Raw genomic sequence first — 15,876 nt, forward strand, 5'->3', positions numbered from 1 at the left:
TAAACCATATACATTTATTAATTACTATATTAATATTCAGTGATTCCTTGCTTTCTGAACTCAAACTGAGGAAACAAATAATTCTGGATAGTGAGGGATACTTTATGTACATTATAAGGCTAAAACTAAACATAGCATAAAATGTTGATCTTAAGATGTCTTATTAATTGTTGTAGTTTCGTATTGTCATTACCAAATATCTTAAAGGATCCTATACACATGGGGAGATTCTTCTATGACAATGTTTGTTTACAAATTCGTATTTCTAATAATCTGACACATTTCACATTTTGGGGCGGTCATTTCTTTTCGGATCTGAACAAATCTAAATCATCTTTATTTTTTAATCATCTTAATGTGGTTGATGAGTTCATTTTAGGAATAGATGTGTCAGCTGTGCTATTTTCTTCTTCAGTTGAATTTTCACCAGTTATTTATTGCTGCGTAACAAATTTGACAACGTAAAACAACAAACTGAGACGGTGCTTATGATCTCCCACAGTATCTGAGGGCCACGACTGCAAGATCAGCTTAGCTGGGGGTTCTGGCTGAGTGACTTTCTCACAAGGCTGCAATGAAGCTGCCATCAGAGGCTGACTTAATTAGGACTGTACTTCCAAACTCATTCATGTAGCTGTGTGCTCTTTAGTATGTTAGCCTCTCAGTGGGGCTGCCAATTACATGGCTTCCCTAGAGTAAGTGATGAGAGACAGATAGATATCCCCCACCCAAGACAGAAGCCTCCAGTCTTTCATAACCTAATCTCGAAAGGGACATGCTGGTACTTCCGCTGTATTCTACAGGTTTCACAGACCAACCCTGGTACACTGTTTGAGAAGGGAGTATACAGGGTGTGAATACCAGGAGGTCGAGACCATTCAGGCCTTCTTGGAGACTGGTTGGTTACACAAGGTTCCTCACAAAACCACTTTGCTGTTTCATTTGGTTAAGTGTAGTTGAACCAGACAATGTCACTAAATTGGCTCACCTGGGTGCATGTAATTAGCAAGAATAAGCTGAAAGCAAACAGATGAGAGCATCACTGTCAACCCTTCCAGATTGTAAAACTCTGACTTGCCTTCACTCAGGAAGCCTCGGGTGTATCTTACCCTGAAACATGACCATCTGACATGGATCACATGAGAACAGTGATTTTATTTTATTTATTTATTTATTTTTTAATTTAAAATTGTATCATCCTTGCGCAGGGGCCATGCTAATCTTCTCTGTATGGTTCCAATTTTAGTATATGTGCTGCCCAAGTGAACACAAGAACAGTGATTTTAATCTTTCTATAAAATATTGGTGAAGTTTCATGGAGGAGTTCTAATATTTTCCTCCTACCCCAGTATTTGCTTGTACTGGCACCCTCTAAAGTACATCTCTCAGCTTTGGAAGCCATTACTCTAGACTATCTGAACACCTTAAAAACATTGATAGGGCCTAGATTAGACTTTCCTTGCTCTTTCACTGTGCTTGTTTGCTTATATTTTTTTGAAATGTGCCTTGTTTGGTTTCACTTGTTTCCCTTTTCAGATTTTTTTTTCTTTTTCCTTACTTCCTTCCTTCTTTGTACCAGATGTTGCTTGTTGGAGAGATGGTGGTAAGTCTGCTGGCTCACCTTCTTCATCTGATCAAGATGAAAAGCTCCCTGGCCAGGAAGAAAGCACAGCCGGAACATCAGAGCAAAATGATATCCTCAAAGTGGTGGAAAAGAGGATAGCTTGTGGTCCTCCACAGGCTAAACTGAATGGACAGCAGACTGCCCTTGCTTCCCAGTATAGAGCTATGATGCCTCCTTACGTGAGTATTGCTCAGTGAACAAGCAGTCAAATAATGAGGTTTTTGATCTGGGGTCCAAGGAGAATTAGAATGGGGAAAAGTTTAGCTCTTTGTTTTCATTAACATCTAAATAAAAAATTAATGTTCTTTTAAATTATGACTATAGGAAACAAATGAGGAGTATTAGCAGTACTTGTGTCTTTATCATTAATAAGGATTATAGATGTTTTCTTATCACATTACATTCAGCATTTCCTGAAAATAATTATTAGACCTATGGATAGACCCACTTGTTATTAATTGTTTTAACTTTTTATTATAGAAACTTTTAAACATCTACAAAAATATAGTACAGTGAATCTGCCTCTTTCCCCACCCCTTTGGATTACTAAAGTAAATCTAAGATACATCATTTCATCTGTAAATATTTTAAGTTGTATTTTAAGAGAGAAAGACTTGGGGGAAAATTTCATAGTGCCATTGTCACACCTAAAAAGAAAACTAATTTCCTAATATTCTCAAATGTCATGTCAGTATTTCAGTTTCTCTGAGTATCTCATAATTAGGACCCAGGCAATGACCATGCCTTGAGATTGGTTCAGATTTGTCCTAAGAATCTTGTTACCTAGAGGTACTTCCATCTCTTTTCTTTGGAGTTTATCTGTTACAATTTATTTGTTAACCTGTGAGGTTTCTCAGAATCTGGATTTTGTTGATTCCATCTTTGTAGTTTCATTTAATATAAACTTCTAACCCCTGCGTTTTCTATAAACTGAGATTCGGCGCCCTCATTCTTTTGTTTGCTATCAGCCTACTGTGCAGTTACACACATGTGCCTGGGTAAATAACTTTACATTTTTCAGAAGACCCATTACTCTCATAGGAAAAATCTAGATCATATTTATTTAGTTTATGGTTTAACTCCTAAGTACTCGAGTTCTAAATATCCATCACATTTTCTAGTCCTTCATTGTATTTTTTTAACGACTCTAGAGTAATGGAAATAAATGATTAAATGCCACTGCTTGTTAAATATTTTCTAAAAAGAAGTTTGGGTGTATAATAAAGCTATTATGTACTGACCTAGCCTTAAAAAATCATTTATAACCAATTACTTTTCTCCTCATAATTTTGAAATTATACTTGCAAAGACCCTGGACCTTCCAAGTTTGGGGGTAAGGCAGGACCGAGAAGGAAGACCTAGTAGGCTTCATTCCCAATTTCATTGATGATTTTATTTGAATAAAGTGTTCCACTAATTAACAAAAACATTTTAAAACCACTACTTTATATACTGAGAATTTAAAGATTGCTTCTACAGTTAATTTTGTGCAAATGCCAAAATTTAAGCATTAAAAATCACATGAAATTAATCTTTATGTCTAAATGATCAAAAGGATCTAACCCAACTTTACCTATGAAAATTTGCCTCCAATAGTGTATCTACTAACTTCAGTATGAAAGTGTGATGCAACTGGAAATTCTCCAGAGTATTCCCCAAACAAATAGCTTCCCCAGCTGAGTTTCGGCTGCTGCTTAACTTAATTAACTTTGCTTCAACCCTATTTAGGAGAAATTTCTTCTTTAGATGGCATAATCATATAGACATTGCCTTTCTGCAAGTATAAGGTAATTTTCTCATGTGACACAGTTACTTTATTTTTTAGAAAACCTAATCTTGTTTTTTAGGATATAAATTATGTGTTTAAGGTAATACAATTTCATATTATTTACATAATTTGACCTGGATATGAGCAAATAATAAATGACCAAGTACTCTTTGACACTTCTTCCCTTCCAAATCAAGATGAATCCCTTGATGTTCTTTGTCTTCATAATCTGTCTGATGTCTTCCCCTAAGTTTAACCTGAGTGTAACTTCTCAAAGCCAAATTCCCACAGAGAGCATCATCTTGACCTGCTTGGGCCTCAGTTTACAATTATCTGTTCAGTAACTTGACTGAGAATCCACCTATCCATAGAAAATCTCCAAGTGGCTCTCCTCGCTTACTCCCTTGCGTTGTGGACTATCCATTAATTTTATCTGAGCTGAGTTCCTCTTTATCAACAAACCTGCCTCAGTTAGTCTACTCCTGCTTTAGGATGAAGGCTCACATTATTTTGCCTTTCTAGTGTCCCACTTGACTGAGGCTTTGCAGTTTTCTGGGGTGCATGTGTTTATGCATGTTGTCAATACCCACAATCAGTTTTATGTAATTTTATTAATGAGACACGGAAGTTCTTCATATCATGTGCCCTAGTTATTACCTCTATTTGTAAAGACCTGGGGGAGGCAGTGGTCTTGCACATGGCTTGTTATTGAGGGTGAATGATGATCTATGCTAGCAGATAAAATTCATTATTAATGGTACTGTCTATTTTAATTATACTTTCTATAAATTATAATTTCAGACCTAGGCCTAGTCAGATTGATTCTTTTGTTGTTGTTGTTTTATAACTGAGTTGCTAAATTTATTGAAATTTTTTTTGTTCCCTTCATGCAGATGTTTCAGCAGTATCCAAGGATGGCATACCCTCCTCTACACGGTCCTATGAGATTTCCACCTTCTTTATCTGAAACAAACAAGTAAGACTACTAAATGATTAATTTCTGTAAGGAATATATATGCTCATTAAGATTTTCTGAAGGTTGAATGATTGTGGTGATAGAAAAATTGATCATTTTTCTGTCCTCAAAGTACAATTGCCATTAAATAATTGGCTCTTATAAGACAGAACAAAAATACTCTATTCCTTTAAAAATTTGATTTGACATAAAATTCTAAAAACTGAAAATCATAGCCCTAAAATTGATGACGTTTGTTTCTTCCTCCTTCCATATTAGTGATGCCTTGAGCTCTCTCTCACTCAACGTGAGACTTGAGCATCCTCTTGAATGGTGGTTTTCTTAAGATTATACATTTTGAGATTAGTTTTAATCATAAAACTGGGCTTATCACAAGGGGAAAAACGGTAAAATATTAGTTTTTACTTGATAATTTTAGTTATATTGGTAATTTCTGTTAATATGCAATAAAAATTATTATATAGATCCAGAGCTGTATCAACACTAGGTCACAAACCCATGTCATTCATTGGTACCTTTTTTCCCTGAAACCTCACAGAAATAATTTTTATGTACATGTAGAGAAAATTCATTTATATTTGCATTACTTATTTTCTGTTCTTTAGCATATGTATGTTTTATTTTAAATCTTTGAGAATTCTTTGAAAAACCCTGTCATCTATTAAATATATAACAATTATATTGTGCATATTCCTTTAATTATGTATTAGTGTTAATTTCTTCATACACGAGTCAGTGCAAAACATTTTGTATATCTTGGCGTACACATCACTAATGTTGAATTGAAATGAACTAAATTCCAATCTTTTAATACTCTCCTAGTTTAGTATCATTAAAACTTTGTCTTTTCCCACCATGACCTCCCCTTCCGTAGAGGCCTTCGAGGAAGAGGCCCCCCTCCTTCGTGGGCCTCTGAGCCTGAACGCCCGTCCATCCTCAGTGCGTCGGAACTGAAGGAGCTTGATAAATTTGATAACCTGGATGCCGAAGCTGATGAAGGTTGGGCAGGTAAGAGGCAAATTTAGTTAAGTACTTTAAATCATTAGATGCTTTTAAGCAATTAGTCTGAATTTTCCTTGATTTAATAGGTGCTCAGATGGAAGTAGACTATACAGAACAGCTGAATTTCAGTGACGATGATGAGCAAGGAAGCAGTAGTCCTAAAGAGAATAGCGGGTAAGTTGTTGTGATATCTTTTTTACTAATAGCAGTATGAAATTGTTATTATACCATTATTTATGCAGAGAATTATTAATAGACATTTGTTCCTTATTTGTGGAATTTTTCTATTCTCGTCTAAGAAGTTTTACTGAGTAGGAGGATGATTAATGAGTCAAATTAATACAGTACGGCTAAGCAAGGAATTAATATTTGATGTTTCTCAAGAAAGTACATTTAAAAAAAAAGATATTGAGATACTTGGCATCTAATTGAAGATATTTTGAGAATCAGTATCAGTCCACTTTAAACTATTACTTGCTTGACCCAATCCATATTTACAAATTAGAGAATAATTCCTTGGGTTACCACAGCTGCTTCAAGTCTTTGATTTTTTTTTTTTTTTTTTTAATTTAGCAAGCAGCATTAGGGCCTTGGAAAATGGGAGCTTTTTATCTCTTTCCTTTCTTCTGGGATATAAGGGCATCGGTCAGGAATATATGGGTCATTATCATAAAAGCTGGGCTTTTAAAATACACAGAAGTTTCTATGCACATATTGGTGTAATTTCTCAGCTCTACATTGTGATATAATACACTGCAGTTTCACAATCATTCATGAGATACCTGTGATTTTTTGCGACTTTTAAACGTACCGTAGTTTAATTTATCTTTTTTATTATATCAGAATAAATTAGAATGCAGCTAATAATATTTCCAGTATTACTCAGTTGAATCTGGATTAGACTTCTTGGGTGGAGGAGATAGAAAATGATAGGGTTATATTTCTTTGTGAAGTTTTGGGTCAAATGTCAGTGTCCAGATTTGAGAACTACTGTATTACACTGTATGCCTTGTGACAACCTGGATAAACCCAGTCCCCAATTCATTATAGATACATAGTATATATTTATTGAATGAACAAATTTAGTAATACTAGGTCACAAACCCATCTCATTGCCTGATACATTTTTTCCCCTGAAATCATACAGGAGTAAGTTTTTTAAAAAAATATATAGAGATAGTGCATTTACTTATAATACAGTCTGCCCACTGTACTTTTATTATTTCCTCTGCATTTTGATTCCTCAGTGAGGATCAAGTTTCCAAAACCTCTGAAAACACTGAAAACCGAAAAGAAGCAGATGAAGTTTGCAACACTAAATCTTCTTCTCAAATATCTGCCCAGGCACCAGTAGCAAAAGCTCCCTATGGGAAAGGACCTTCATTTAATCAGGTTTGTTGGACTCAGGGACATTCTTGTCATTTTAGGTACACACTATGGATGAGTTAATCTTACAGTTAGAAGGGGGCTCAGAAAAGGGAACTGTGTATTTTTTTTAATAGCCCTGGATCTACATCATAATATTGATTGTACATTAATAGGACTTATCAGTATAGTCACTGAAATTATCAAGTAAAAAAACTATCAGGAAAAAAGGTTTTACCTTCTTTTCCCTTTATGACATAGCTGAGTCATAGCAAAGTGGAAGAATAAACTTGTTTTTCCAAAGTAAAAGGAACATTGCTGAAGTGTGTACTTTATGGTTAACTGAGTATTTTACAAATACTAGTCAGTCTTTGTGCATGAAATGGCACACTATCTGTGTAGAGAAATCACACATAGTGAGAAGGGACATCTAAGCAGTCTGAATCATTTTGAAGAACAATGTGAAAGCAGCGAAATATGTGGGCAACAAATATACTTAATCCACTTCTGAGATGGTAAACAGTAGCAAGGGCTGCGTTATAAACTGGGAATAAAAAACCATTGTTTTCAAGAGAGTCCACTTAACTCTGTATTAAGGAATCAGAGTAGTCAGCTTGTGTTTGTTGAATTCATACAAAACAAATGGAAGAACTTGTCCTTTCAGAGAGCTAAAAGGAGGTAGGTAACAATCTCTCTGAAAGGAAAAAAAATGCCAGTAAGCATCAGTTACAATACAGTGTGCTAAGTGATGTGAGAGAGGACACATAGTGAGTTCTTAGAGACTTAGTACTTGAGCTAATTCTTAAAGAAGCAGGAATTAGCCAGTAAACAAAAGGAAGAGAGCTAGTCCAAGCAGTGGGAACATATACAGAGTATAGAAACATAAGAAAGGGTGGCACTTCGAAGAAATACTAAGTAGTTCCTCCCACCCCAGCCTCCTGAGCAGCTGGGACTACAGATGTGCACCACCTCACCCGACTAATTTTTTTTTTTTTCCTTAAAGACAAAAGGTCTTGCTACATTGCCCAGGCTGGTCTCAAACTCCTGGCCTCAAGCAATCCCCCTGCGTTGGCCTCCAATGTGTTTTAGATGTTTCTTTTTTCTTTTTTAAGATAAATCTCATATTTTTAGTTTACTATTAAGAAAAAATTCCAGGAAAAGAATTTCGCTTACATAAATAAAATTTAGTAATTAGAGGTACACCTCTCCCCAGCTAGGTTTCCTGGGTCAGAATTCCAGAATTGCTATGCTAAAATTCTACCAATTGCAAAGTGCATTGCAAATTCCGACCTTATCAAAATGGCAGAGTGATTCTATAGAAAGCAATTTTGCAGAGTGCTGTGCGTTTATTACGAGAAACGGACAAGGATGGTTTACTTTTAGCATTCTTGCAGTCTCGCTGAGAAAATCTGTACATTCAGAAATACTTCCAATAGGTATCTTACTCTGATCTGATTTTATCTTTTAACAATCCTTCCTTATGTAGGAACGTGGACCATCTTCACATCTGCCACCACCTCCAAAGTTGTTGGCGCAGCAGGTAAATTTTCACTAAATGTCAGTTTATGGTGTATATGTTTTATTTGACTTTTTTTTGATAGAAAGGGGCGAAATGTATTTATAATTTCTATGAACTAATTATCAACTTTTTACCTTGTGGTTCTTGGATTTCTTACTCTTCTTTTCCATCTTCATTCTCAGCTGATAAGTGTGCTTCAGATTTCACTAAGGAAATAAGAAGCACTTGGGAGATAACTGTTTTCCTCGTTTCAGTGCCCATATACTCTGAACTTCCATACTTTTACTTGTTCCCTGGATCCCATCCTCTATCAGTCAACAGAGAGTTATCTGCCATCTTTTAAGAAAAACAAACCGAAAAACTCCACAAAAACCCCTCACTTAACACCACACTACCCCACCTTCCATCCCCCTTTAGTGTCTACCCTATTTCTCTGTTCTCCATCACAGCAAACTTCTTTTAGTGAACTGTTCATACTTACTGACTTTTGCTGTTCATACTTACTGACTTTTGCTGTTCATTCTCTCATTAACCCTCTAGACGTGCTTTCATCTCCCGCTATACCTCTGAATTACCTAGCAGTAATGCACTGATTACTTGCTACCACCTATTATATTTCAGTAGGTTCCTTTTTTTTTTTTTTTTTTTTTTTGAAAAAGAGTCTTTAGAAGCTAAAACTAAAACATCTAGAAGAAAATGCAAAAGATAAGTCTTTATGAACTTGGGACTGACAAAGATTTCTTACCTATCACATTGGGCATGATTTAAAAAAGAAGAGAAATTGGTCAATTAGACTTTGAAAAACACCTCCCAAAAACAAAGATATGTCACAGAAAAAATATTCCTAATATATCTGACAAAGGACTTGCGTCTGGGCTATCTCAAAAAAACTCAAAACCTTATAACTCAATAATATGAAAAATAGCCCAACAAAATAATTTGAGCATTTACTTCACAAAAGAAAATATGCAAATGGCCTGTAAGCACTTGGAAAGATGTTCAGTATCTTTATTCACTAGGGAAATGCAAGTTAAAACCACACTGAGATTTTGCTACACACCCAAAATTAAAAAGACTGATGACACCATGTGTTTGCAAGGCTGTAGAGCACCTGGCACCCTTATACATTGTGAAACCTTATAACCACTTTGGAAAACAGTTTGGCAGTGTCTTATAAATGAAACATATATTTACCATAAGACTTGGGAGTTCCACTCTTAGCTGTTTATGTGAGAGAAATGAAAACATACGTTTACACAGAGACTTATGCATGAATGATAATAAATATTTATAGTTTAAAAAACTGGAAACAACCCACATGTCCGTCATTGGTGAAATGATGTGCCTATAATAGAATACCATCTGGCAGTAAAATGGAGCAAACTACAAATACACATAATAACATCAAAACCACTGAGCAGAAGAACCTAACACAAAAGAGAATATGACTTTATGTATCTATTTATATGAAATTTTAGGGCAAGCACAATTACTCAAGCTCAGGGTTAGGGGTCTTTAGGGTCACAGGTAGGAGGGGGCAGCGGAATGATGACTGAAGTGACATCAATCATGGATTCTCTCTCTTAACTGGACCAGTGGGTACGCAGGTGTATCATTTGTCCAAACTATACTCTTGAAATATATGTATCACGTTTCATGTAAATTATACTTCAGTGAAGCTGCTTTAGAAAAATGATTACTCTGAGTTTACTGTGTAAATTAGATACTTTTATGTATTTTGGTTTTTCAGCGTGTCTTTGAGTTGTAAATGAAGAAATTCAGCACCAGAGAAATACAGTGGTTTGCATAAGACAACACTCTTAGTAAAGGATAGTCTGCATTATTAAAACTGTTTAGTCAGCTGTTTTCATTGTACCATTGTTTTAGCTTTTGTCAGGATTTTGACTGGGCAACATGTGGCTTTTAAGGTTTCTTCACCCCAGTATCTTTTAAGATTAGTATTTTTTAAAAAAGTTATTTTTCCTCCGTTACATTTCAGCACTTTATGTGCTTTTTTTCATTCTGCTTAGTTTTGCATGGTTGCTGGTAGTGATTTTAAACCTTGTAGTCGTTGTTTTTTTTAACACATTGATGAAAATTCAGTCATCGAAACTTAGATCGCTCAGGTGTTCCTCCCACTCTCCGCTGTGGGCTCTAGAGATGTTTTTCTGGATCTTTTGTCCTAAAGATAGAACTCTCTCTACCCAGGCTGATTTGTAGGAATTTCTTTGAGTGTCGTTAGCAGCCCTGCCTCCATCTTCTTCACTTTGTTTCTTTGGTTCTCTGCTTTTTTCCTGTAGCTGTACTTTAATTTTCTCAGGGACCATGTGCCATCATTTTGGATATTTATGGCCTTCATTTCTCCCTCTTAGGCACTTCAGCTCTGGCAGCTGCTGCTAAAGCATTCATACTTTAAATTTCAAATTTGAGATTCTGTGTTGTCCTTCTAATTTTATTCAACAAATACTGAGCGATCAACAGTCTCTGGCACAACATATAGATAGGTACATGCTCTGTAAATATTGGGTGTCTGGGTTAATTATTCTGATCTTAGTTTGGTGAATTATCTAAATTTCCTTTCCATGTTATGTGTTTTGGTTGTAATGTGTATGTTTATCAGAAAAAATTCTGATATTTTTGTGCACTTATTTTCCTTCTCCATGCCTATGATACCTGGTGTCAGTCAGAAGTAGTTCTCATACTCTTCTGAAAACTTGTCTTAATATTTCAGCATCCACCTCCAGATCGACAGGCAATACCTGGAAGGCCAGGCCCCTTTCCTGCCAAGCAGCAAGTACCTGATGAAGATGAAATATGGAAGCAAAGACGAAGACAACAGTCAGAAATTTCTGCAGCAGTGGAACGGGCTCGCAAACGGCGTGAAGAGGAAGAGCGAAGAATGGAGGAACAAAGGAAGGCAGCATGTGCAGAGAAACTGAAACGATTGGATGAGAAACTTGGCATCGTGGAAAAACAACCATCTCCAGAGGAAATTAGGGAAAGGGAGCGAGAAAAGGAACGAGAGCGTGAGAAAGAACTTGAAAAAGAACAGGAACAGGAGCGAGAGAAGGAGAGAGAAAAAGAAAGGGAGAGGCAGCAGGAAAAGGAGAAAGAGCTGGAGAAGGAGCAGGAAAAACAAAGAGAAATGGAGAAGGAAAGAAAGCAAGAAAAAGAAAAAGAATTAGAAAGGCAGAGGGAAAAGGAGAAAGAACTACAAAAGATAAAAGAACAAGAAAAGGCATGTGAGCTGGAGAAGGAAAGGGAGAAAGTAGAGGAAAAAATAGAACCCAAAGAACCTGCGTTAGAGCCTGTGGTGGAAAAACAAGGAAGTGAAACCAACTGTAATAAAGGTAGGATAGTCTTATTGTTATATAAACTTTACCAAGGGTTTCAGGTTAGTTACAGTGTTGGTGCTTGTATAATTTTAATATATGTGATCAAAATAAAAGTGATTATTTTAAGATAGCATTTGCAGTTAAAAAAAAAATGGGCTTGAGCCATGTTTCCTAATTTTATATATGAAGAGACATCCCTGAAGTTTTCTCAGTTATTGGGTGAGCTCCAATTCTGTTTTGTCTGCAAATCTGTATTGACTCCTAGTTGCCTATACTGATTCTCCCTACTTTTTTCTGACTCCAAGACATTTAACTAAATAAAATCTCATTTGCTCACATGCATTAATACCTTTAAAACTGAACTGGATTAGAGCTTAATAGGAATGTTGGATTGTCATAATCAAATGACTACACACAGTTCATAATTTTGGATTTGTTTTAACAGTTTAAACATGTGAGTTCCATGGTATAGTTGATGTGCTATTAGACTATAATTTCCTGGAGTAATTATACTTTTTTTAAAAAGTCTTTTTCTAGATCTAATGAACGTTTTTATTCTTCTTCAGGTTGGTTTATAGACTAATTAATGACATTCATATAGAGTATAAAACCTTGACTAACCTACAGTAAAGTTCGGTTTTAATGGACAGCTTGAGTTAAAATAGAAATATGATTTTATTTTATTGCGTTTTTTGATGTAGAAGTACTATAACTTTTAAACCTCACATCTCACGCTCTTTTTTTTACAAGACCTTACTGCTTGAAACTTTAATACAAATTTGTGTTATAAAATAAAATTTATATTCAAGGTAACCTTCAAACTTGGCTCTTAATGAAAAGAGTATGTTGGCTGAGCACAGTGACTCAAGCCTGTAATCCTAACACTGTGGGAGGACGAGGCAGGATTGCTTGAGGCCAGAAGTTCGAGAGCAACGTAAGCAACATAGTAAGACCCCGTCACTACAGAAAAATAGAAATATTAGTTGTACATGGTGGTACACCCCTGTAGTCCCAGCTACTTTTAAGGCTGAGGCAGGAGGACCACTTGAATGCAGGAGTTAGAGGTTGCAGCAAGCTATGATGACACCACTGCACTCCAGCCCAGCAACAGAGTGAGACCCTGTCTCAAAAAAAATATGTCTTTTTTCAATGAGGTAAGGCCCATTTGGATCATTTGTTTAGTTATGATTATCAGATTTCATAAATTTTCTTCATACTAATCACTCTAGAGAGATATTGATAGTGGGCTTTTATTATATAAGTGCTTAAGAAGATGGCTCATAATACTAAAAAAAGTGAAATAAAATTGTTCGCAAAAGAAATGAAAACCATTGTCGTACTTTAATATTGATGAACGTTAAAAGAGGTCAACCTTAGGGAATCTGATTGACTACGAGTTACTAAGAGGACTGTAGATAAAAAATAAGGAAATTCATGTTTTAACATTTTTTAATTTTTTTAAGACAGAGTCTCACTCTGTCACTGTGGGTGGAGTACAGTGGTGTTATCAAAGCTCTTTGCAACCTCAAACTCCTGGGCTCAAGCAATCCTCCTGCCTCGGCCTCCTGAGTAGCTGGTACTACACGTGCGCACCATGTTGCCCAGCTAATTTTTTTCTATTTTTAGTAGAGATGGGGTCTCATTCTTGCTCAAGTTGGTCTCAAACTCCTAAGCTCAAGCAATCCTCCCACCTTGGCATCTGAGAGTGCTAGGATTACAGGTGTGAGCCACTGCGCCCAGCCCATGTGTTAACTTTAATGCTGCCACTGAATACATGTGTTGATTCTAATTAGTTAATTTAACTTTCATTGGTGACTATAAGTAAATTAATTATTTTCTTTTTAATAATCATTACTTACTAGCACTTTCATTTTCATTCACATTTTATATATTTTCATGGCGATTTAATTTTAGCTACATTTTTCAGTGAAATGTATCCATGTTTTCTTTTCCTTTTTTTTCAATTCTAACACTAGACCCATAGATTTTTCAACTCAGTTCATGGCTCTCTTTTCCCACCAATATTTTATTTTCCCTTTTATAATATTCTTAACATTGAATGTAATGCAAGCAGTTAAAAATGTGGTTTGTGATTCTTCCTAGTCAACTGAGAAAAGAATTTGTAACAAGCATGGCTTTGTAATTGTGACATGACATGCTGCAGAATAAATATGATTGGTTTTCCTTGACATGGAAATTTTTTTTTTTTGGTATATCTGTTGTTCTCCTTTTGGTGTAGCATATGTGACGCCCTGTATATGGAATACCATAATGACGTATATATTTGAAGATAGCTAGTGATCAGCCTGTTGTCTTAAGACTTAAGCTTATTCGTTTTCCTTGTAGATAATAGTCCCTTGATCCAATAAGTAAGTAAACAAATATACCAATGGGCTCTATTTCTAACTATTTATAGGCCATTTGTGTTTTCACATAGGTTCTAATGAATCACAAATGAATATTGACAGTTGCATTGATAATTGATTGAAATAAATGAACAATAGGGTTTGAAATGTTTTTTATCACTAAAAATCAAATATATATTTTTGTATGGTAAAGCATTTGGGTCTGTGACTTGCCTCCATCTTAAGAAACCAGCTTTGAGAAAGTCTAAAGTCTGGATAATATAATGTTACCTCATTGATGACTGCCAACATTAGATAAAATAACGTTTTGGAGTGTTGGGGATGCTTTCTTCTTCATTAACTTCTGTATACCTCAGTCTGATCATTTCATTTCAGTACAGAAAGCATGTATTTGATAAATGTTGTAGGTGAATACCATTGCCTTTCACTTCTTCTTTTGACAGAGGAGGAAGCAGTTTTCACTAGACAGGACAGCAATCGCACTGAAAAGGAACCCACGCCAGTGACGCATGAAACGGAACCAGAATCAGGGTCTCAGCCTCGGCCTGCTGTATTATCTGGTTATTTCAAACAGTTCCAGAAGTCTTTACCACCACGATTCCAGCGGCAACAGGTAACAATAAAAACATTTTATCATGTATGTCTGCTTTAAAAGGTTTATTGTTCAGCAGCCTGAGAAATTTGACATAAAACCTGAAATACCTAAAGTATACAAATTTCCCTTGAAATTCTTTTTTCGTTTTTAATAAAAATTTGTTGAAGGGGGTTTTACCTTGACCTTGACCTTTTATCCTCTGCCTCGTTTATAGACACCATCTTCCATTTATAGGAAATAGATTGCACAATACAATGAAATGAGTGATTATTTACCTGAGTATTAGACAGAATGTTGTAACTTATCCTTTTTTCCTTTGTCTTGCCAACTTTTCACTGTTAAGTGTCTTGAATTCTTACTCTTCCCTCAAAACAAGCTATTATTTTCTCATATGATCGATTATATTAATTTATCGTGCATAACTAAAATCTCAAAATGTGAGGTCTCACTTTTTCAGGAACAGATGAAGCAGCAGCAGTGGCAGCAGCAGCAACAGCAAAGTGTACTTCCGCAAACGGTTCCTTCACAACCGTCCAGTGGCACTGTCCCTTTACCTCCACACAGACCTCTTTACCAGCCCATGCAGCCTCACCCTCAACATTTGGCTTCCATGGGTTTTGACCCAAGGTGGCTCATGATGCAGTCCTACATGGATCCTCGAATGATGTCAGGAAGGCCTGCTATGGATATTCCACCCATTCATCCTGGTAAGTTGGAATTTGGCATTGTCTTAATGGCTTACTTACAGTTTTGCAGAATCAAAATTGTTTGGTTTTGATCATTTTTAGTCTTAATTACTTTGAGAATTGTAATCTAGTCAGATCTTAAATAAAACCTAGAGTTTTAATCAAAAAAGTATAAAACTTTCTGCACAGAGTAGTTAAATATCAGGCACTTGTACCACCTGTGTTACGAGACCAATCTACTAGTTCTCTTCTGTTTTGTGAATGTTACTTAAACCTTTTGAGGTGGAAATTATTTTGTGTCTTATTAACAGTGTCTGCTGTTCGTTGCATTGTTTTTGTTCTTTCAAGTATTTCAGCATTTGAATTTTGTCCGTGTATTATATAGACCAGCTTTTCAATTTTCTCCATCATTTACCAGCCTAACACTTGAATTTCTTCAAAGGTTAGCAAAAAATCAGATGAATTAGCCATGTTTTATGGAATCCATCAGAATAAATGCAAATAATCCATTATCAAAATGGTATAGAGCAAAATCTAGGAATGATAAAAAGCTGATCAAGAATCATATCTTTCTTGAATTTAGGATTTATATTGATATGTGAAATTTAAGTGACATTTTGTAGAATATTGATCGGTGAAA

The 15,876-nt window shown here is 35.6% G+C and overlaps 1 protein-coding gene across 1 annotated transcript in view; it reads left to right on the plus strand.

The window, feature by feature from the left end:
* PRRC2C (proline-rich coiled-coil 2C) overlaps positions 1-15,876 on the plus strand; it is a 98,610-nt gene that overhangs the window by 35,899 nt on the left and 46,835 nt on the right. Inside the window, exons 5-13 of the mRNA XM_012657718.1 lie at positions 1,537-1,803; positions 4,286-4,368; positions 5,243-5,376; positions 5,457-5,544; positions 6,618-6,762; positions 8,222-8,275; positions 10,986-11,604; positions 14,399-14,568; positions 15,008-15,257. Of these exons, the coding sequence (XP_012513172.1) occupies positions 1,537-1,803; positions 4,286-4,368; positions 5,243-5,376; positions 5,457-5,544; positions 6,618-6,762; positions 8,222-8,275; positions 10,986-11,604; positions 14,399-14,568; positions 15,008-15,257 (1,810 nt within the window). The remainder of the gene's footprint in view (positions 1-1,536; positions 1,804-4,285; positions 4,369-5,242; positions 5,377-5,456; positions 5,545-6,617; positions 6,763-8,221; positions 8,276-10,985; positions 11,605-14,398; positions 14,569-15,007; positions 15,258-15,876) is intronic.

Source organism: Propithecus coquereli, unplaced genomic scaffold (assembly GCF_000956105.1).
Source record: "Propithecus coquereli isolate 6110/MARCELLA unplaced genomic scaffold, Pcoq_1.0 Scaffold56, whole genome shotgun sequence".
In the NCBI taxonomy this organism is placed as follows: Eukaryota; Metazoa; Chordata; class Mammalia; order Primates; family Indriidae; genus Propithecus; species Propithecus coquereli.